This window comes from Rhinopithecus roxellana, chromosome 19 (assembly GCF_007565055.1).
Source record: "Rhinopithecus roxellana isolate Shanxi Qingling chromosome 19, ASM756505v1, whole genome shotgun sequence".
Classification (NCBI taxonomy): domain Eukaryota; kingdom Metazoa; phylum Chordata; class Mammalia; order Primates; family Cercopithecidae; genus Rhinopithecus; species Rhinopithecus roxellana.
The window spans coordinates 59,957,561-59,980,117 of record NC_044567.1 but is presented as its reverse complement, the minus strand read 5'-3'; the positions used below and the strand labels follow the sequence as shown (position 1 = coordinate 59,980,117).

The 22,557-nt window shown below is 45.9% G+C and overlaps 1 protein-coding gene across 4 annotated transcripts in view; it reads left to right on the top strand.

The window, feature by feature from the left end:
• The first annotated feature begins 657 nt into the window (after positions 1–657).
• The window catches only part of SLC39A11 (solute carrier family 39 member 11), a 460,542-nt gene continuing 438,642 nt past the window's right edge, over positions 658–22,557 (top strand). For 3 of the 4 annotated variants that reach the window (XM_010360245.2, XM_030923374.1, XM_030923376.1), the window contains exons 1-3: positions 658–764; positions 5,231–5,349; positions 9,542–9,580. In XM_010360245.2, coding sequence (XP_010358547.1) covers positions 5,242–5,349; positions 9,542–9,580 — 147 coding nt within the window. In that variant the 5' untranslated portion in view covers positions 658–764; positions 5,231–5,241. Of the gene's footprint in view, positions 765–4,071; positions 4,282–5,230; positions 5,350–9,541; positions 9,581–22,557 lie in introns of all 4 variants that reach the window. The other variant, XM_030923375.1, reaches the window with a different exon arrangement.

The window sequence follows — 22,557 nt, the reverse complement described above, 5'->3', positions numbered from 1 at the left end:
AACCCCGTCTCTACTAAAAAAAAAAAAAAAAAATTAGTGGGGCTTGGCAGCATGCACCTGTGGTCCCAGCTATTCGGGAGGCTGAAGCAGGAGAATCGCTTGAACATAGGAGGCAGAAGCTGCAGTGACCCGAGATTGGACCACTGCACTCCAGCCTGGGCAAAAGAGCAAGACTCCATCTCAAAAAAACAAAAGCAAAAACAAAAACATCCTAAAATGCCAGTCCCACCCAGAATGACGGAACCAGAGCCTCTGGGAGTGCTGGCATTCTGTATTTGTTCCCTCCAGCGATTCTTTTGAGGCTCATTGATAGGAGAATGATGCCGATGCCATCACATTACCTGCCCCCAGCCTCCCCCCGGCAACACACACACAGCACATCCTGCTCTGCTGCACACCCAGTGGCATGGACCTGGCTGCCAAAGGTGTAAAAGCGTAAGTAACATTAGGGGTGTTACAAAGGGCTCTTTCCTTGGGTGTTTGTAGCTTCCCCTAGGGCTGCAGTCACCCGCAGACTGCTGGGCGCTTGGCCTCAGGACTCTGTTTTGCCCGCCCAGATCTGTTCCTGAGCCCGCAGACGGCTGTGAACCAGAGAATCTATTCTTCAGGCGGCAGTTGCCAGTTGCGGCCGAGGGGGCGGGGCCGGGAGGCGGGAGAGCCACGTGTGCGGGAGGGAAGCAGGAAGTGACTGCGGGAGTGGAGCCGGCGAGCGAGCGGCAGCGAGGGCTGATGGAAGTGCAGTGGGGGCTGGAGAGGGCACCCTAGTGAGTTGGCTTTTCTCTCCTTCGGTGCCTTTGGTTGGGCTTGAGGCCCGGGGTCGGGTGCCATTAGGACAAGTGTGTGGGACTTGGAAGGGCAGCCACCTGGAGCTTGGAAGGGGGTGCGTCTGGAGAGAGGAGGGGTTTGGAGGAGAAATTGGAGGCTTTGGCAGGTGGCGGGGCGGGGTGGGAGGGTGAGGAGGGGGCGGGAAGGCAGTCCCTGGACCCCCGCTATGTCCCTCTCCAGGGTGATCTGGAAGGCAATGACATGCCTTCCTTTTACAGTCCTCACCCAAGATCCTCTTCGTTCCTCGCTTCCTAGGGGTGTGTGGGGGTACCCGGGATTCCTGGGAGCAGAGACAGCTACAATTCCAGCTTCTCCCAGGCCCCTCCCACTTGCTCTGGCTGTTAGCTGGACCTCTTGAACTTGACTGGGAATCTAGTTAACTTGCAGCAGGTGTGGGTGGGGCGTGACTGTGTGCATTTCTAACCTATTCCCAGGTTGGGTGTTCCGCGGACCACGCTTTGAGTAGCGAGGCATTAGAGAACTTTTCCACAGTCCTCTCCGCCCAGACCTGAATCCTTCTGCTGGATTCCCCCTCGTGGAGTTAGGACATGTGTGTGCAGCTCCACTAAGGCCCAGCAGCCCTAGTGCTGTTTCCACTTCTGCAACTTCACCAGCCTCTTGAACTGACTCTTGGAAGCGGAACAACAGGTTTAAAAGGGGGAGAAAGGAAATAAAGAAAACAAACCTGTATCAATCAACCGGAAATGCCCATGTGCTGCTGTGGCCGATGTGTACAAGTGTACAGGCTGTTGGCATTTTAAAAGTTGGAACGGGCAGAGAATGATTCTCCCTGCCGCTAACGAATCAGGGTTGATGGAATTAATATCCCCATTGTGAGGAAGTCTGAGCCCCGTTGTGTAAGCTGTGCTGGAGATGCTGTGCCCTAAAGTCGTTACTGGTCTGACGGTTAGAGAAGACGTTTTGTTCTCTTGGGACTCTGCCAGAAACTTTTTCTTCTCTTGAGACTCCGCAGGAAACTTTTCTGTTCTTTTGAGACTCTACTTTGGTCTTGCCAATCCCACACGGGGCAGGAGAACTCATTTTCTTTCTTTCTTTCTTTTTTTTAGACGGAGTCTGGCTCTGTCGCCCAGGCTGGAGTGCAGTGGCCGGATCTCAGCTCACTGCAAGCTCCGCCTCCCAGGTTCACGCCATTCTCCTGCCTCAGCCTCCCAAGTAGCTGGGACTACAGGCGCCTGCCACCACGCCCGGCTAATTTTTTGTATTTTTAGTAGAGACAGGGTTTCACCGTGTTGGCCAGGATGGTCTCGATCTCCTGACCTCGTGATCCGCCCATCTCGGCCTCCCAAAGTGCTGGGATTACAGGCGTGAGCCACCGCGCCCGGCAAGAACTCATTTTCTAAGCTCTTGGTATTGTAGAAGTTTTACCAGATTTATTTATTCATTTATTTTTTATTTTTTTGAGACAGAGCCTTGCTCTGTCACCCGGGCTGTAGTGCAGTGGCGCCGTCTCGGCTCACCGCAACCTCTGCCTCCCGGGTTGAAGCAATTCTCCTGCCTTAGCCTCCTGAGTAGCTGGGACTACAGGCACCTGCCACCATGCCCAACTAATTTTTGTATTTTTAGTAGAGACGGGGTTTCACCATGTTGGCCAGGCTGGTCTCAAACCCCTGACCTCAGGTGATCTGCCTGCCTTGGCCTACCAAGGTGCTGGGATTACAGGCGTGAGCCACTGCGCCTGGCCAAGTTTTACCAGTTTTAATCTTTTGCTTTCCACAGTTTAATGTGCATAAGAATCCCCCATGGAATTCCACAAAATGCAGACCCTGATTCACAAACTCTGGGGTGGGACCTGAGTTTCTGCTTTCCTAACTAGCTCCCAGCCCAGACCAGTGCTGCTGGTTCTCTGACCACCTTTGGAGTAGCAAGGATTTAAAACAGCTAATAGAGAAGACACTTCTCTGAGGGGCACTGGGCTTGTATTGCTCATGGTCAGTGCTGCTTCTATTGGGATGGGAAGCATGGTGGCCTTGGTCTTCCCTCTGTGTCCCTTTTTCTTACTCAGTAGGGTGCTCAGGTGTACATGGGGACAGGCTTAGACGAGTGTTTCCCTATCCCAGTAACCGCCAGGAACACCCATGAGCCCCCTCTGTTCTGTTCACCAGCCCGCAAGATCCACGTTGACTTTGGCCTGTTGGCAAATGTCAATTGTTTGCTCTCTTCTGTAGCTGTCAAGAGGCACATTCAAATACAGGAAAGAAAGGTGTTTTTGTTATGCCCTGTCTTGGATGATAAGTACTGAGAGGATGATCACTTTGTGCTGTTCTTTGTAAATGCTGTTTGAAATTTTATCCACAGCAACTCAGAATAGATGATTGGTGTAATGGTCCAGATGGCTTGGTTTAAAAACAAAGACTAACCCCTCTTTTTAGGTTGGCTGAGCACGATGACGGATGTAAAGGGTAGTTTTTTTTTTTTTTTTTTTTTTTTTTTTTTTTTTTTGAGACGGAGTCTAGCTCTGTAGCCCAGGCTGGAGTGCAGTGGCGCGATCTCGGCTCACTGCAAGCTCCGCCTCCTGGGTTTACGCCATTCTCCTGCCTCAGCCTCCCGAGTAGCTGGGACTACAGGCGCCCGCCACCTCACCCGGCTAGTTTTTTGTATTTTTTAGTAGAGACGGGGTTTCACCGTGTAGACCAGGATGGTCTCGATCTCCTGACCTCGTGATCCACCCGTCTCGGCCTCCCAAAGTGCTGGGATTACAGGCTTGAGCCACCGCGCCCGGCCAAGGGTAGTTTTTTAAAAAGGATTTTTTTTCTTTAATTAGCGTGCTCACAGTTTTCACAATTGGTGCAGTTCGTTTAGAGTATGGGAATTAGAGTCTGATTCCATATCTGCTATTTATCTCAGGGTTTCTGGCACAGGGGCTGAGCCAGGGCTCACCTGGGCTCACCTAGACCCATAGCCCTTCCTAGGTTTGAGCCTGGGTGTGTTGCTGAGCCACTTGGCATAAGGGCTCCATCCACACTCTGCCATGGTTTCCTTCCAGGGTCAGTCGAGGCAGCGTCTTCAGCTCTTGATCTGCAGGTTCAGGGCTGCTGGCTCCTCACAGAGCACTGGGGACTGGCAGGGCTGAGCCCACTGTGGTCGTGTCCAGCCAGCCCTCTGGGTGCTGGCAGCCCATCAGGGAGATGAATGAGGCTTTGAGATGAGGCCCTGAGCCCAGCGTTTGTGTACCAGAACACAGGGCTTTTCAACAAATGGGTTTCTCTGCCTTGTAACTTTCCACAGGGAGAGATCTGATTGTCGTCTCAGATCCAGAATTTTAAGTATGTTGAAGTCTGGAGGAGGTTCTCTGGACTGAAATGAGAGGGAATGGTACTTCCCCTCCTTCCTTGGTGGGCGGTGGTGTAACCAGCTTCAGCAGCAGGGTGCTGAGTTGACCAGGGGACATTCCATTCCTGAGTCCGTTTGCTTGTCCTTGCTGACTGTCCTGTGCAGGTAAGCTAGCCCTTTTCCATCCGGCACATATTTTTCAGGGGTTACAAAGCCCTATTTTGCAGGGTGGCCAAATGTGTAAAAGCACCATCCCCGTCCTCAAGCAACTAAGGCTGTAAAAGATGGAGGCAAAGCCACACTGAGAAAGGACCAAAGCTGCATGCTGGGACAGGGCTGGGGAAGGCCAGAAAAGCCTTCATTGTGAAGTTGGCATTAGGTGGGCTGCAGAGGATGCTTTGGGTTCCGATGGCTGGAAATGTGCAAGGAAGGTATTCCAGGAGGGAACGGTACGAACAGGCACTCGGAGGCAGGATTGTCTGGGGCTTATGGAAGGTGCCATAAATAATTCAGTTGAGCTGGCGTTTGGTGCTCGTGCAGGCATGATGGAGAATGGGATTGGAGAGCTGGGGGTGGGGAGAATCAAAGGTTGGTTGGTGGAGTTTACCCTTTGGCTGGGCAGGTGCACCATTGCAGTTGTGACGGGGATTTAGATTGGAAGCGTGTTGACATCACCTGCACTAGTCACCTGTATTTGGAGGAGGCTGAGCGCAGATGGTGGGCAAGAGATGGTAGAAGAGGCAGATTGTGTGGGGGAGGCTGCATCAGACCCTCCTATGCCCCCTTCCTCTGGAACAAACCACATTCTTTGTGCTTCTCTTTGAAACTACCTCTCAATGTTGCAGCCTTTTTGTGGGTTCCCCTGGCATCTCCCTGGCATCTCCCCATGCCTTCTTTCAGATTAAGACGATTTCCAATTCCTGAGGGACCTGGATAGAGAAGCCTGACCTGTGTGCTGGGTGGCTGAGGGACACTGGGATGGCGTGGTGGAAGGGTGCATACCGTCAAGCCGGAGGGAGGCCAGCTCCCGCACAGGGTGTTAGGACATGTTAGAATGTGCGCCTGTCACTGAAAGGGACGACCGGCGGCTGACGCTCTTGCTCCTCTTGCACAGCTGTATCCAGCATGCTCCAAGGCCACAGCTCTGTGTTCCAGGCCTTGCTGGGGACCTTCTTCACCTGGGGGATGACGGCAGCTGGGGCAGCTCTCGTGTTTGTATTCTCTAGCGGACAGGTGAGTTGCCTTGCTTCGATTCTGAATGTTGGTGGGGAGCCCCTTGGTAAAGGGGCACCATCCCAGCGTGCTTGTAGACTTTTTCAGTGCCCCGGCCACACCCCCAGGCATTGTGCGCTGGGGTTTGTTCGCTGTCTTCTTATTTTCTCGCCTTCTCCCTGCCAGGCTGGGAGAACAGATGGCTGCTTGCTGTAGACACCTTCATGCACCATCATCTCCCCTCCTGACCCTTGACAGCCTGAGTTGAAGGGAATGGGAAGTGAGAAAAGCCCAGTTACTGAGGCTTCGTTAGCCCGCTGCCTCATTTCTACCTGCTATGTAATTTCTTTTTTCTTTTTCTTTCTTTCTTTTCTTTTTTTTTTTTTTTTTGAGACAGAATCTTGCTGTGTTGCCCAGCCGGGAGTGCAGTGGCAGGATCTCAGCTCTCTGCAACCTCCGCCTCCCGGGTTCAAGTGATTCTCCTGCCTCAGCCTCCGGAGTAGCTGGGATCACAGGCGTGCGCCACCACGCCCGGCTAATTTTTGTATTTTTAGTAGAGGTGGGATTTCACCACTGGTCTCAAACTCCTGACCTCAGGTGATCCGCCCACCTTGGCCTCCCAAAGTGCTGGGATTACAGGCGTGAGCCACAGCGCCTGGCCTGCCATGTAATTTCTTGCAGGCCTGGAGCAAGTAGTACTATGCATGACCGAAGAAGAACATTAGATTTCAGGTGTGACTGTCGTCCCCTGTGACCTTGAGTTGGGTGGGATGGTTGGAAAGACCTTGGGAGAAGAAGGGGCATCTGTTCTCTTTCTCTTTTAACCCATCTCCAGGTTGTTTCATTTCCTCTTGGGATGAATATAGCTGCCCCCCCTTCACCGCCCAGGCCCCCTGCAGACCCTTGTTCTTCTCCCCTACATCTTCCCTGTATCCCACTCACAAGCCCCAGTGCCCTCACTCACTGTCATGCCCCCACAACCTATGCATGCCTGTATCCCCCACATCTCTCCCTCCTCACACAACCCCATCCTTACACCCCTTGTACACACTCTACCTATAGTCCCACACACCCATACTTGCACACATATCCATATACCCTCCCCAGACCTCTGCACAACCCACACTCACCTCGTATGCCTGAAATTGCATTCTTTTCCCCAACCCAGATCACCCTCAGTCCGGTAGCCCTGGAGCCATCCATGGGCATCTTGATGAATGCACAATGCCTGCATCGTTCACCTGGGTAGCCTGAAACATTGTAGGAATGGCAAATGAGTAAGTGACTGAAGATCTAGTTCAACATACTGTGAGGGAGATTTGGAAATGAAAACACCTTCAGGAAGTTTGCAAGTCAGGTGCTCTTGTGTTAGAGACCAGTACAGCAGGCCTTGATTTCGACAATAAAATCCCCATCTCCCTTGCTGCACCGCATTGCCCCTGGGAGCTGATGGGTTGGAGATTGGAAATCAGAAAACACACAATCCAAAAACACAGGTTATCTAGAACCTAGGTGTATAAGATGCCAAGATAAGTCAAATGCATAGAGACACATTGTAGAATGGTGATTGCCAGGGGATACAGGGGAGGGCAGAAATAAGTTATTATTGAATGAGTACAGAGTTTCAGGGTTATTTTATTTTATTTTATTTTTATTTTTATTTTTTTGAGACAGAGTCTCGCTCTGTTGCCCAGGCTGGAGTACAGTGGCGCAATCTCAGCTCACTGCAAGCTCCGCCTCCTGGGTTCACGCCATTCTCCTGCCTCAGCCTCCCGAGTAGCTGGGACTACAGGCGCCCACCACCACGCCCGGCTAATTTTTTGTACTTTTTAGTAGAGACAGGGTTTCACCGTGTTAGCCAGGATGGTCTCGATCTCCTGACCTGGTGATCTGCCTACCTCGGCCTCCCAAAGTGCTGGGATTATAGGCGTGAGCCACCGTGCCTAGCCTATTTTATTTTTTGACAGAGTCTTGCTCTGTCTCCCAGGCTGGAGTACAGTGGCGTGATTTTGATTCACTTGGTCTCTGCCTCCCAGGTTCAAGTGATTCTCCTGCCTTAGCCTTCTGAGTAGCTGGGATTACAGGCGTGTACCACCATGCCCAGCTAATTTTTTTTGTAGTTTTAGTAGAGACGGGGTTTCACTGGTAACCCTATCTGTCCAGGCTGTTTTTTTTTTTTTTTTTTTTTTTTTTTGAGACATAGTCTTGCCCTGTTGCCCTGGCGGGAGTTCAGTGGCATGATCTCAGCTCACTGCAGCCTCTGCCTCCTGGGTTTAAGTGAGCCTCCCACCTCAGCCTCCCAAGTAGCTGTCCCTACAGGTGTGTAGCACCGTGCCCAGCTAATTTTTTGTATTTTTAGTAGAGACGGGGTTTCAGTTTTGTAAGGTGAAAAGTTCTGTAGACCACACGGCTTCTTTCACTTCAAAGAATGTCCTTAGAGCTCATCCATGTTATCACATGTGCCAGAATTTCTTTCGTTTTTAAGGCTGAAGACTATGCCATTGTATGTACATACCATATTTTGTGTATCCTTTCATCTATGGCTAGATAGCAAAAAAAAAAAAACCTCTTTATTGAAATATGATGCATTTGGAAAAATGCACATTTTATTAGGCTGGTGCATTTTATTAGGTTTGCACCAACCTAATATAAGTGTGCAGTTTGATGACTTTCCACAAATGCTCGTGAAACTAGAGCCCAGATCAAGAAACAAAACAGTACCAGCTCCTCACCTCACAGCCCCTTCCAATCAGGAGGCTTCAGTCTCCCTTCCAATCCCACCATCCCCAACCTCTACTCCAAGGATCATCTCCCTTCTGATGTCTAGCAGCATGGATATTTTCCCTGTTTCTGTGCTTTATTTAGATGGAGTAATCATATAGTGTGTACTGTTCTGCATCTGGCTGATTTTACCCTACTTGTTTTCCAGTTTCTTTAATGTCCCTGTCTGTTTGTGAGATATATGTGTATATATATAACTGTAGTATGTGTGTACGTTCCCATTGCCATATGGTACCTGTTGTATGAATATATCCTAATTAACATATCCATCCTACCGTTGGTGAGAATTTGGGTAGTTTCTAGTTTGGGGCTCTTACAAATAGCACTGCCGAACATTTTTCTTCATGGGTTTGTTGAATACAAGTGCATTCCTGTTACGGAATTATTCAGGAGTGGCATGCATAGTATTCACCTCTCATTCCTGCTGCCGAATAGTTTGCCAAAATGGTGGTACCCGTTTGTACCCCATTGTGTGATGGTTTTTTTTTTTTTTTTTTTTTTTGAGATGGAGTTTTGCTCTTATAGCCTAGGCTAGAGTGCAGTGGCATGATCTTGGCTCACTGAAACATCTGCCTCCAGAGTTCAAGCGATTCTCCTGCCTCAGCCTCCCAAGTAGCTGGGATTACGGGCACGCGTTACCATGCCTAATTGTTGTATTTTTAATAGAGATGGAGTTTCACCATGTTGGCCAGGCTGGTTTCAGACTCCTGACCTCAGGTGATCTGTCTGCCTTGGCCTCGCAAAGTGCTGGGATTATAGGCACGAACCCTTGCGCCTAGCCTAATATTTGTAGTTTTAGTAGAGACAGGGTTTCATCATGTTGGTCAGGCTGGTCTTGAACTCCTGACCTCAGGTGATCTGCCTGCCTCGGCCTTGCAAAGTGCTGGGATTATAGGCGTGAACCCCTGCGCTCAGCCTAGGTTTTTGTATTTTTAGTAGAGACGGGGTTTCATCATGTTGGCCAGGCTGGTCTTGAACTCCTGACCTCAGGTGATCTGCCTGCCTCAGCCTCCCAAAGTGCTGGGATTACAGGCGTGAACACTGTGCCCGGCCTGTGTGAGGGTTTTGATTGTTCCACCTGCTCCTCTGCTCGTCACTAACCCTTGGTAATTCCCGTCTTGTAGACTGGCTACTTACTAAAGGTTTACAGACGTAATTCACAGGGAAAACTGAGTAAGAGACAACACAAGGGCCAAGGCAAGCCAATCACCACTTGAAAGAACACTTCTGATTGGCTATGGGGTGGATGGAAAGTTAACCAAAAGCTTTCCCCCTGGTTCTTGGCCCATTGTATAAACTCAGGAGCTCACGAGCTCAGGAGTGGGCCAGTCTTTATTTGTGTGGCTCTTTTGGGCCTTGCAGTTTCTTCTTGTCCCAGGAAACATCATCTTATTGACTCTTGGAAACTGAAACATCTTGTTTTGATTTTCAGAGGCGGATCTTAGATGGAAGTCTTGGCTTTGCTGCAGGGGTAAGTAGCATGTAGTAGGAGAAATGGAAATTGAGGCGTACTGATTCTGACATTTGTCTGCCAAGGGTTGTCTTCAGCCCCTCCCCTTGCGACCTAGATGCATCTCTGTGCTCCTCAGGCACTAACACCTCCCTCTAATCACCTGCCATATTTATTTCCCAGCTTATCAAATGCCCGTTTCTCTTTAGACAGCAAATGAGGTTTATTTGACAGCTGCCTCAGGACTAGGAAAACAAGATCATATTTGGTAAGGGCCTAGCACAGGCCTAGCCTAATACATAGTTGGCTCTAATGAAATATACTTTTTTCCTCCCCTTCTCCCTTAAAGGATCTTTTTTATAGCCTTTTTTTTTTTTTGAGACAGTTTTACCCTGTCACCCAGGTTATAGTACAGTGGCACAATCACGGTTCACTGCAGCTTCAACCTCCCTGGGCTCGAGTGATCCTGCCAACTCAGCCTCCCAAGTAGCTGGGACTGCAGGCATGTGCCACCATAGTTGGCTGATTTTTTGAGTTTTTGCAGAGCTAGGGTTTCACCATGTTGCCCAGGCTGGTCTTGAACTCCTGGGCTCAAGTGATCCACTTGCCTAGGCCTCCAAAAGTGTTGGGATTACAGGTTTGAGTTATGGGACCCAGCATATTATAGACATTGTTAAATATGTAAAAATTGTGGATAGAAGCCTGTGATGCATCCCTGATACCTGTCTCCCAACTGCAATCATTATTGACATTTTGCTAATCTCAATTCACCTGTCCTCCCCCAACCTTCTTGGGAGGTTAGAATATTTTGTAAAAGCAAATCCCAGACATCATGTAATTCCACCTGTAAATTCAACACACATGTCTAACTGAATGACTTTTTAAAAATAAACATAATCACATGGCCGTTATACCTACCAAATTAATAATTCCTTTTTATGATCTAACATCCAGTCCATATTCAGATTTTCTCCATCTTTCTAAAGGTGTCATCTAATATTGTTTTGTTATAATTGGGGTCCAAACGAGGTTTCTACATTGCATTTGTTTGTTATATCTTTTAAGTCTCTTTAATTTGTTAACAGTTCATTTTTTCTCATGCTAGTAATTTGTTGGAGAAACTGGGTCATTTGTCTCTGGACTGTTGGCTGATTACTTCCTTGTGGTGCTGTCTAACTTGTTCCTCAGTCCCCTGTATTTCCTATAAGCTAGGAGTTAGACCTGGAGTCTTGATTAGTTCAGATTCCATTTTTCAGGCATGAATATGTCATGGTGCTGTGTATTGCCGATGTATCACCCATATCAAAAGGCATGTAATATGTGGATTTCCTTTTTAGTTGATCAGGGTTTGGTTTCTTTCCTCAGTTTTTATAGCCCTGCGATCTGGAAAAACTAGCCTGGAGGTGGAGCCTGCCAGAGGCCATCTGAGTCAGTAGCTGTTAGACTGGAGCCACTGTTCTGTCAAAAACACTGTCCTTTCCGAGCCATACACAGATGCACAGAGAGTGTTGAGAAAATTAGTTTCTAGGTCCTCAGCTTCCATGTGTTCTCTTCCCTATAATTGCTGTGCCTGAGAATGCCGGGGAAGCCAGCCTTCCTTTCCTTCCTTCCTTGGCACAGCTTCCCTTTTCCACCTTACACAAGAAAGATGCTCTTGCCTTATGACCTTGTCTCTGGGTGGCATGGTCTTCAGGCAGACATGGAGGTCCCCTTGGAATGTTGGTGCTGGCATGGAGAAAGTGAAGGGCCCTATCTCTGATCACTGGGAACAAGTCCATTTTTTTTTTGTTTGTTTTTGAGGTGGCGTCTCCCTCTGTTGTCCAGGCTGGAGTGCAGTGGCTGGATCTTGGCTCACTGCAACCTCCGCCTTTCAAGTTCAAGCAATTCTCCTGCTGCAGGCTCCCAAGTAACTGGGATTACAGGTGTGTGCCACTGCGCCTGGCTAATTTTTTTTGTATTTTTAGTAGAGATGGGGTTTTGCCATGTTGGCCAGGCTGGTCTCGAACTCCTGACCTTAGGTGGTCTACCTGACTCGGCCTCCCAAAGTGCTGGGATTACAGGTGTGAGCCACCATGCTTGGCCCACAATTCCTTTGGCAGTTCTGATGCTGTCCTGTCCTTTGAAGGTGGAGCTAATCAAATTGTCTGCAGAGAGATCCTTGAAAGTAATTTTCCATGATGGACTATCCTGGGATTTTGGGCCTGAGACTTGAAAGAGTACAAAGAACAGAATGCCAGTATTATAACAGAACATCTCTTTTTTTCTCCTATCCTCTCATTTATACGAACACATTTTCTCTTTGCTTATGTTATGAAAAAGAAACAACAAAAAAACAAAAAACCAAATAAAAATAAAAATAAAATTGATGAACTCTGTCTTATTCTAGTAATGACTACTTAATAACTATCCTCATATAGATGAATGAATTGAAAAAACAAGAAGAAAGCCCCATTCACTAACGTATACATTTCAAATAGCATTTTGCTTTGTCATGTTTAATAATTATAAAATGGTTTATTATATATTTATTCTTATGAATCTGTTTCCTATCACTAATAGTTATCATTATTAAATCCAGGAAATTGTTATTTAAGCATTTAGAGCCCTAGGCTCACAGGAAAATTTAAAGAATTAAATTAAAATGTAGACATTTATTTATTTGTGCCTTTTTTTTTTTAATTTCAGTAGGTTTTGGGGGAAACAGGTGATGTTTGGTTAAAAGGATAAGTTCTTTAGTGGTAATTTCTGAGATTTTTGTGCACCCAAGCAATGTACACTGTACCTAATAGGTAGTCTTTTATTGCTCACCCCCACCCCCCGACCCTTTCCACCAGTCCGCAAAGTCCATTGTATCATTCTTACGCCTAGGTTAGCTCCCGCTTATGAGTGAAGACATGCGATGTTTGGTTTGCCATTCCTGAGTTACTTCACATAGAATAATGGTCTCCAATTCCATCCAGATTGCTGCGAATACCATTATTTCATTCCTTTTTATGGCTGAGTAGTAGTCCATGATATATATATATAGATTGGGCCATGTATATAAGATATATATATCATATTTTCTTTATCCACTCCTTGATTGGTGGGCCTTTGGGCTGGTTCTATATTTTTGCAGTTGTGAATTGTGTTGCTCTAAACATGTGTGTGCAAATATCTTTTTCGTATAATGACTTCTTTTCCTCTGAGTAGATACCTAATAGTGGGATTGCTGGATCCAATGGTAGATCTATTTTTAGTTCTTTAAGGAACTTCCACACTGTTTTCCATAATGGTTGTGTTAGTTTATATTCCCACTAGCCGTGTAAAAATGTTCCCTTTTCACCACATCCATGCCAACATCTATTATTTTTTGATTTTTGATGATGGTCATTCTTGCAAGAGTCAGGTGACGTTGCATTCTGGTTTTGATTTGCGTTTCCCTGATCATTAGTGATGTTGAGCGTTTTATCTTATATTTGTTGGCTGTTTGTATATTTTCATTTGAGAACTGTCCATTCATGTCCTTAAGCCCACTTGTTGATGGGATTGTTTGTTTTTTTCTTGCTGATTTGTTTGAGTTGCTTGTAGATTCTGGGTATTGGTCCTTTGTCAGATGTATGCATTGCAGAGGTTTTCTCCCACTCTGTGGGTTGCCTGTTTGCTGATGATTTGTTTTGCTGTGAAGCAGCTTTTTATTATCTATTTATTTATTTTATTATTTTTTGAGATGGAGCCTCACTCTGTCACCCAGGCTGGAGGGTGGTGGCGCAATCTCAGCTCACTGCATTCTCTGTCACCAAGGTTCAAACGATTCTCCTGCATCAGCCTCCCAAGTAGCTGGGATTATAGGTGCCCACCACCATGCCTGGCTAATTTTTGTATTTTCAGTAGAGGCGGAGTTTCACCATGTTGGCCATTCTGGTCTTGAACTCTGGACCTGAAATGATGTGCCTGCCTCAGCCTCCCAAAGTGCTGGGACTACAGGCGTGAGCCACTGTGCCTGGCCTACAGAAGCTTTTTAGTTTATAAGTCTTATCTATTTATCACTGTTTTTGTTGCATTTGCTTTTGGGTTCTTGATCATGAAATCTTTGCCTAAGTCAGTGTCTAGAAGGGTTTTTCCAATGTTATCTTCTAGAATTTTTATGGTTTCAAGTCTTGCATTTAAGTCTTTGATCCATCTTAAGTTGATTTTTTTGTATAAGGTGAAAGATGAAGATCCAGTTTCATTCTTCTATATGTGGCTTTCCAATTATCCCAGCACCATTTGTTGAATCGGATGTCCTTTCTCTACTTTCTGTTTTTATTTGCTTTGTAGAAGATCAGTTGGCTATAAGTATTTGCCTTTATTTCTGGGTTCTCTGTTCTGTTCCATTGGTCTACATGCCTTTTTATACCAGCACCATGCTGTTTTGGTGACTGTAGTCTTAAAGTATAGTTTCAAGTTGGGTAGTGTGATGCCTCCAGATTAGTTCTGTTTGCTTAGTCTTGCTTTGGCAATGTGGGCTCTTTTTTTGGTTCCATATGAATTTTAGGATGATTTTTTCTAGTTCTGTGAAGAATGATGGTGGTATTTTGATGGGAAGTGCGTTGAATTTGTAGATTGCTTTTGGCAGTGTGGTCATTTTTACAATATTGATTCTTCCCATCCGTGTGCATGGGAGGTGTTTCCTTGTGTTTGTGTCATTTATAACTTCTTTCGGCAGTCCTTGTAGAGGTCTTTCACCTCCTTGGTTAGGTATATTCCTAAGTATTAGTATTATTATTATTTTGCAGCTATTGTAAAAGGGGTTGAGTTTTTGCTTTGATTCTCAGCTTTATTGCTATTGGTGTAAAGCAGAGCTACTGATATGTATACATTAATTTTGTATCCTGAAACTTTGCTGAATTTATGTATCAGTTCTAGAAGCTTTTTGGATGAGTCTTCAGGGTTTTCTAGGTATACGATCGTATCATCGGCAAACAGTGATGTTTGACTTCCTCTTTACCGATTTGGATGCCCTTTCTTTCTTTTTTGTCTGATTGCCGTGGCTGGGACTTCTAGTACTACGTTGAATAGAAGTGGTGAAAGTGGGCATCCTTGTCTTATTCCAGTTCTCTGAGGGAATGCTTTCAACTTTCCTCCTTTCAGTAGAATGTTGGTTGTGGGTTTGTCCTGGATGACTTTTATTACCTTAAGGTATGTCCCTTCTATGCTGATTTTACTGAGGGTTTTCATCTAAAATGTATGCAGATATTTATATGGCAGGGAAGTGTGATAAAGAAATCAATAACATGGCTGGGTGCGGTGGCTCATGCCTGTAATCCCAGCACTTTGGGAGGCCGAGGTGGGTGGATCACCTGAGGTCAGAAGTTTGAGACCAGTGTGACCAACATAGTGAAACCCCATCTCTACTAAAAATACAAAATTAGCTGGGCATGGTGGTGCATGCCTCTAATCCCAGCTACTTGGGAAGCTGAGGCAGGAGAATTGCTTGAACTGGGGAGGTGGAGGTTGCAGTGAGCCGAGACTGCACCCTTGCACTCCAGCCTGGGCAATAGAGAGACTCTATCTCCAAAAAAAAAAAAAAAAAAAAAAAAAAAAAAATCAATAATAGATTTTCTAGTATAAATATAAGTTGCTTTGGGATATATTCTGTGGTGAAATAGAATTGAAATACAAGTCAAGCAGAAAAAGCAATGATGTAAATTTTTTGGCTTTTGAAAAAGAGTTAGCTTATGGTACATTTGTGTGTGTGTGTGTGTGTGTGTGTGTGTAAAATGTAACATGAAAACAAAAGTGCATCAAACAAAGAAACATAGGCTTGTTTATGTATTCTGTTTTTAAGTGGATAATGATGGGAATAATTCCCATCATTGGGAATTATTTAGGTCTCTATTTAGGTCCTGCAGGATTCACTTAAAAGACTGATGAGATAGGCTGGGCTGCTGGCTCACACCTGTAATCCCATCACTTTGGGAGGCTGAGGTGAGTGGATCACCTGAGGTCAGGAGCTTAAGACCAGCCTGGCCAACATGGCGAATTCCTGTCTCTACTAAAAAAAGACAAAAAACAAAAATTAGCCAGGCGTGGTGGTGGGCACCTGTAATCCCAGCTACTCGGGAGGCTGAAGCAGGAGAATCGCTTGAACCCGGGAGGTGGAGGTTGCAGTGAGCCAAGATCACACCATTGCACTGCAGCCTAGGCAACAGAGTGAGACTCTGTCTCAAAAAAAAAAAAAAAAAAAAAGACTTACCTAACTACCCATCTACCTACCTGTCTATCTATCATCTATATCTGATCTATCTGCATATTTATATGCCTCAAATGGTATCTTCTGCAACTACTTAAACTGGAGACAAAAACATTTTACATGTCAACTTACAAATGAGTGATGGGGCACTTAGTTTTTCAAAATTCTTTTTTTTTTTTTTTTTTTTTTTTTTTTCCTGAGATGGAGTCTTGCTTGCTCTGTTACCCAGGCTGGAGTGTAGTGGTGTGGTCTCGGCTCACTGCAACCTCCGCTTCCCGGGTTGAAGTGATTCTACTGCCTTAGCCTCCCAAGTAGCTGGGATTACAGGTGCGTGCCACCATACCCGGCTAACTTTTGTATTTTTTAGTAGAGACGGGGTTTCCCCGTGTTGGCCAGGCTGGTCTTGAACCCCTGACCTTGTGATTTGCCCACCTTGGCCTCCCAAATTGCTGGGATTACAGGCGTGAGTGAGCCACGTTCCTGGCTGTTTTTCAAAATTCTTATGGGGGTACAGTGAAACAAAGTTTGAAGAAATGTGTTTTTGCTGTCTTCAGCTGTTGATCAGGCATTTCGGAATCTTGTTCTAGGTTACTCTTTTAGATCAGAAGCGATTGTAAGATTCACATAGCAAAAGACAAAAACTAAAATAAAACAAGACAGGAAACAAACCAAAGGAACCAGATAGAGTGTATGAAGTTTTCAGGACATGAAGAATGAATTTGGGAGCATGAAAACGTGAACATTTAAGATGTAATTTCCTTAAAAAGAAATCACAAGGCCAGTGTATTATCACGAATGAGGAGCTCAGAGAGTTGTAATTCTGACTTTTAAAGTAGTCAGTAGAAAGAAAGATACTCTAAAGATTGTGTGTCTGTATTTATCAGAAAGAAATTATTTACTTCTCTAAAATTGACCTTGAGCCAGACGCGGTATCTCACGCCTATAATCCCAGCATTTTGAGAGGCAGAGGAAGGCAGATCACTTAGTTTGAAAAACTAAGTGCCCCATCACTCGTTTGTAAGTTGACATGTAAATTGTTTTTGTCTCCAGTTTAAGTAGTTGCAGAAGATACCATTTTAGGCATATAAATATGCAGATAGATCAGATATAGATAGATAGACAGGTAGGTAGATGGGTAGTTAGGTAAGTAGGGAGGTAGGTAGATAGGTCGGTAGATAGATTTGTTTAAATAAAACTGTTTCATTAGTCTTTTTTTTTTTTTTTTTTTGAGACGGAGACTCACTCTGTTGCCTAGGCTGCAGTGCAATGGCGCGATCTCGGCTCACTGCAATCTCCACCTCCCGGGTTCAAGCTCAGGAGTTTGAGACCAGTCTGGACAACATGGAGAAACCCTGTCTGTATCAAAAAAACAAAACAAAACCAAAAATTAGCCAGGCATGGTGGCATGCACCTATAATCTCAGCTAGTTGAGAGGCTAAGGCAGGAGAATCACTTGAGCCTGGGAGGGGGAGGCTGCAGTGAGCCAAGGTCATGCCATTGCACTCCAGCGTGGACAACAGGAGTGAAATTCAGTCCCAAAACAGCAACAACAAGCATTATCCTTGAATATGAGGTAGTTGCACAAAGAAACTCCTGGTGGGTTCCCAGATGCATAGGGAAATGTCAGAACATCATGCGGGAGACAGTTGGGACTCAAACCCAGGGGATTTTAACAACTCAAAGTGGATTCTCGTACATGTTTCCCTGAACTAGGGAAAGGCAGTACGGCCCGGGTGGCCTGGGCAGTCACAGTGGCTTGCGCTTATCATGGAATAAATTATATTTAATAAGGCCAACTCATTGGCTGGGGCAGTGGCTCTTAACTGAGGGCCATGTTGCCCTCCAGGTGGCATTTAGCACATTTGCCACGTTGGTATCTAGTGGGTAGAGGCCAGGGATGCTACTTAACATCTTGTGACACACAGGACACGATGCATCACAGCCACAAAGGACTCTCCAACCCCAAGTGCCGGTCATGCCAAGGCCGAGAAACCCGGGTCTAGAGAATCTGTTGTATCATCTCTAGCCAGAGAGTAGAATGTGGAAAAATTCAGATGTAATAAAAAAAGGAAGAAAGTCCCCTTGTCTCTTCCCCTTCCTTCTCGTAGGTCACTGCTGTCAATCCTGAGTCTGTATCCTTGGAGAAATTGTATTATGCACATGTAGTGTCAGGTCAGTGAAATGTGCCGTAATGCATGATACCATAAAGGCTTTGCTCCCTCAACCCAGTTCTGAGATGCTTTGAATATATGTCTTGAAAAAGACAAAACTGGCTACAAGACAGTTGACTGGAGTCCCATTGTACCTTGCACAGATGTCTGCACAGCACTGTAGCATGGTGTTACAGTTGGTTTGTATACATTTATGTATATGTTGTGCGTACATTGCAATACATCTGTGATATAATGCTGCAGTGACATATTTATACAATATATAATTGTTCACCAAAATAGGTGTTTCTATAAGAGATTCCAGAAACAAAGGACAAGTGTATTTTAAATATGCTTAGCAAAAATATATTTTGCAGGTTGTTTTTTCTCATTAGCAGGGCCCTGGAAGTGTTAATCATTTCTTCTTAATGTCTCATCTTGGAAATTATTTGCCTATTTTTCTCCTGACTCCTTCAATTACTCTCCAAGTCTCTAGTAATCATTGTCTTTCTCTCATCAGTACCTGTGTCTAGCCTTGATTTTTTTTTTTTTTTTGCCTGCGGCACGAACTTAATAGGGAGAATGGTTACCATTAAAAATGTCATTATTCCCTCTCAGGATCCTAGAGTAATACAACTTCAAGGCTGGAAAAGATTTTAGGTGATTAGAATACCTTATATTTATTGAGTCCTTACTGTGTACAAGGTGTTCTGTCAAACACTACCTAGATCATCTAATTTAATTTTATAATAATGACTCTTTGAGGTGTATACCAGTTACTATTATTCCTCCCCACTTTACAGGATCAGTGAATTTAAATAAATTGTTCAGTATCACATGGTGAGCAGATCTGGGATTTGTTTTTGTTTTTGTTTTTTTTTACTACCTAGCCAGGCTAGAGTACAGTGGCGTGATCTCAGCTGAATGCAACCTCCGCCTCCCGGGCTCAAGGATTCTCCTGCCTCAGCCTCCCTAGTAGCTGTGATTACAGGCACCCACCACCACGCTCAGCTAATGTTTGTATTTTTAGTAGAGACGGAGTTTTGCCATGTTGGCCAGGCTGGTCTCGAACTCCTGACCTCAGGTGATCCAACCACCTTGGCCTCTCAAAGTGCTGGGATTATAGGCGTGAGCCACTATGCCTGGCCTCAGATCCAGGATTTGAACCCATAGTCTGACTGTAGAATTTCCACTCTTATACCACAGTGCCTCTGAGCTGATGTCTGGTCTAGCTGCCTTTGTTTACAGACAAGAAACAAGTCTGGGGAGAGTAAATGTCTTATTTAGAATTGAAAATTGCTAGATAATGACAGAGATAGGATGAAACCCAGATAAGATGTCAGGGGCTGCCAGTATTTGGCAGAGTGACCTTGGGCAAGCTCATTGGTCTTCCTGGACCTCGGTTGACTCTGCTGAGAAATGAGGACATTGGAACGGAAGGTTCATGAAGAGCTCCTTGTTTCTGCATATTTAAAGGGATGAATTGCAGCACAGGTTAGCAAACATCTTTTCATTGTAAGGTAATTGTGAAGTGTTTCAGTTAGATTTTAGTTCACCTACTTAGGGATATGATTCATTGGTAAAATTAAGCATGCAGTTGAATATCATTTTCATGCGAATGAGAAGGCAGTCATTGTCCCAAAAGACATCTGGATGAATTTGGAGTGGCTGAAACATCAGGGATCACCATTTTAATTTTGTTTGCTGTGGATCTGCTGTGTCTCTTTGGCAAGGCTTGAACCAACTAGGAATCTCTACATCAATGCCTGTTCTATCAAGGAAGAAGCACTCATGTGGAATAATAGCACCATGAAGCTGCAGAAGAGAAAGACAGTCTACCAATCAAGAAACTTACTTCTAGGCATGAAAAGGCAATTTAATATCTATGATTTTATCCCATTGGGAGCAGGTTTCTTATGAAAGACATGATTTTATTAAGGAGGCTTTGGCCAAGTCTGCTTTTGTGCAGCAAGTGTTGAATAATGTTTTTTCCAAATAACTGGCTCACTGTTGGAAGTTAATGATGCTCTCCAGTGATGGCCTTTGAGTCTGGAGGCATGATGGTGTCCAGCTGTTCTCCATTTCCAAAGAGAGCTGGATGGAAAGAAATGGACTTAAATTGTAGCATGGCTGGGCACGGTGGCTCACGCCTGTAATCCCAGCACTTTGGGAGGCCACGGTGGGTGGATCACGAGGTCAGGAGTTCGAGACCAGCCTGGCCAATATGGTGAAACCCTGTCTCTACTAAAAATACAAAAAATTAGCCAGGCGTGGTGGTGGACACATTTAATCCCAGCTACTCGGGAGGGTAAGGCAGGAGAATTGCTTGAACCCAGGAGGTGGAGGTTGCAGTGAACCGAGATTACACCACTGTACTCTAGCCTAGGTGACAGAGCAAGACTCTGTCTTGGGGCGGTGGGCGTGGAGGGGAATAATTGTAGCATGAAGTCAGGGATATTTCAGCAAGGCCCCTGGAAAGGTTTATTCTAGAGTAAATATGATTGAGGGAAAGTCCAGGGGAGGGAGCAGTCATTGAACTGGGTCTTTGGAAATGCTAGCTTTTATACTATCGACTCTATAGATCCTGGATTGAGAAATTAATAATTGCTGCTACCTTTTTTTTTTTTTTCCATCTTACTGCCTGAGAGGTAGGGAAGCCTGATATGTTTTCTCGGAGACTTTTTATGGAATTGGAATGTGAGGTGTCTTGGACCACACTGAGATTGGCTGGGCCACAACCAAAGCAGCACAAGACCATATGCAGGGAATGGGCTCATGGGCTCTGAGGAGGCTCCTGCAAAGATCATTGCTGTCCCTCTGAGCTGTGGTTTTTAGGAGGCTGGGAGAAATGAAAGACCCTGAGATGACCTCCCTGGGATGGTGACCTCCCAGGGATAAAGGAGAGAGCCAAAGAGTGCTTGGACCAAGAGCAGATCCGTCCCCAGCATCACTCAGGCCTGACTTCCTAGGCCTGACCTTGGAAGTTTTGGGACAGTTGTCTAGGGTGTAACTCCTCTCTTAAATTTGCTTTTTAAGGGTTTAGGGAGTTGGGGAGCCCCAGGGCCTCCAAGGTTCTATTCTTTGCAGGTTTGCTTGTTCTGCACTGGTATGCAATGACAAGGGAGGTGACTTTTGTCTATCTTAGGGCTACGGCTGCATTTTGGGTGGGCAGTCAACAAAGAGGTGAGATGGTGTAATAGGGTTGGTTTGGTAGGACCTTGAGCTACCTGCCCCAGATGCCCCATTTGACAAGCCCAGTGTGGCCTGGTGCCTGAAGAGGACATGGGGGAGGGTCCCTCTCTAACCATTATTCACAGCGTGGTTGCCGGGTCCATGGCACAGGTGCCATGGGCACCCACTGCCTGCTGACATGTTGCTTCCTGCATAGCAATGCTACAAGACACTGGCACTCCACACTCTCATAATCGGGGCATTAGGACCCTTAGATTTTATGTGATGAGGAGTTGGCATTTTATTTTGTTTTGTTTTTGGGGTGGAGTCCCACTCCGTCACCCAGGCTGGAGTGCAGTGGCACAATCTTGGCTCACTGCAACCTCCGCCTCCTGGGTTCAAGAGATTCTTGTGCCTTGGCCTCCCGAGTAGCTGGGCTTACAGGCGCCTGCCACCACGTCCAGCTAATTTTTGTATTTTTAGTAGAGATGGAATTTTACCATGTTGACCAGGCTGGTCTTGAACTGCTGACCACAAGTGATCCTCCCACCTCAGCCTCCCAAAGTGCTGGGATTACAGGCATGCGCCCAGCCAGCATTTTATTTTTAAAGACCGCTGATAGTCAATTTCCAATGAGAAAATGGCTGTGCATTGGCAAAGGTGAACATTCTCAAACCATGTGAGGCATGGGCAGGAGACCCTGAACATAATTTGAGAGACAAGCCTGACTGCTGGCCTGGCACTCCCAGCCCCCAAACACTAGTGGTTTTTGTGAGCTTGAGGCTCCCTGACTCCCGATTCCGCTGGGAGGAAGACGAAGTCTTGCTTCAAGAAGAGGGGGTGGCACCAAGTGGGGAAGGAAGGAAGAAGAAAGGGAAGCAAAACACTCAGGAAGGAGACAGATGATGATTATTATTTTTGTATTTTTTCTTTTCAGTTTCGTGCTTCAGATTTCCAATGTCATTATCCACAGTGTGGGGGAGGAAGTGATACACATCACCTTCTCTGTGCTGCGATGGGAAGTAACAGCCTTTGTCTTGACGCATGAGCCCACGTGTATGCTGTTGTCCTATTGAGCAACTGGGTTGGTGTGGCCCTGAGGCCTGCTCGGAGCCCTGCAAACAGTCCCTGTCTGTCCCCATCCCCTTCCCCTTTCCTCCCACGTTCATACTCTGACTGCGTGCGTGAGTGGCTGGCACCCCTGCCTCCCCTCCTACCTTTCTGCTTTTCCCTGCAGGCCTGGGCCTCTGTATTGATAGGGCCACAACATTCTCCCTGGGAAGATCTTCCTCTTTGTTTGGGGGCATCCTTCCCTGTTCCTATGAAGGAGATGGCGGGAGTGACTATATGTGAGTGACAGGCAGAAGGTTCATAAGGGGCCTAGAGATTCAGTTTAAATAGTCAGGGGTAAGTGCTCTAAAGTTGCAATAACTCTTGTTAGTTTCTCTATAGGAACAGGTAGA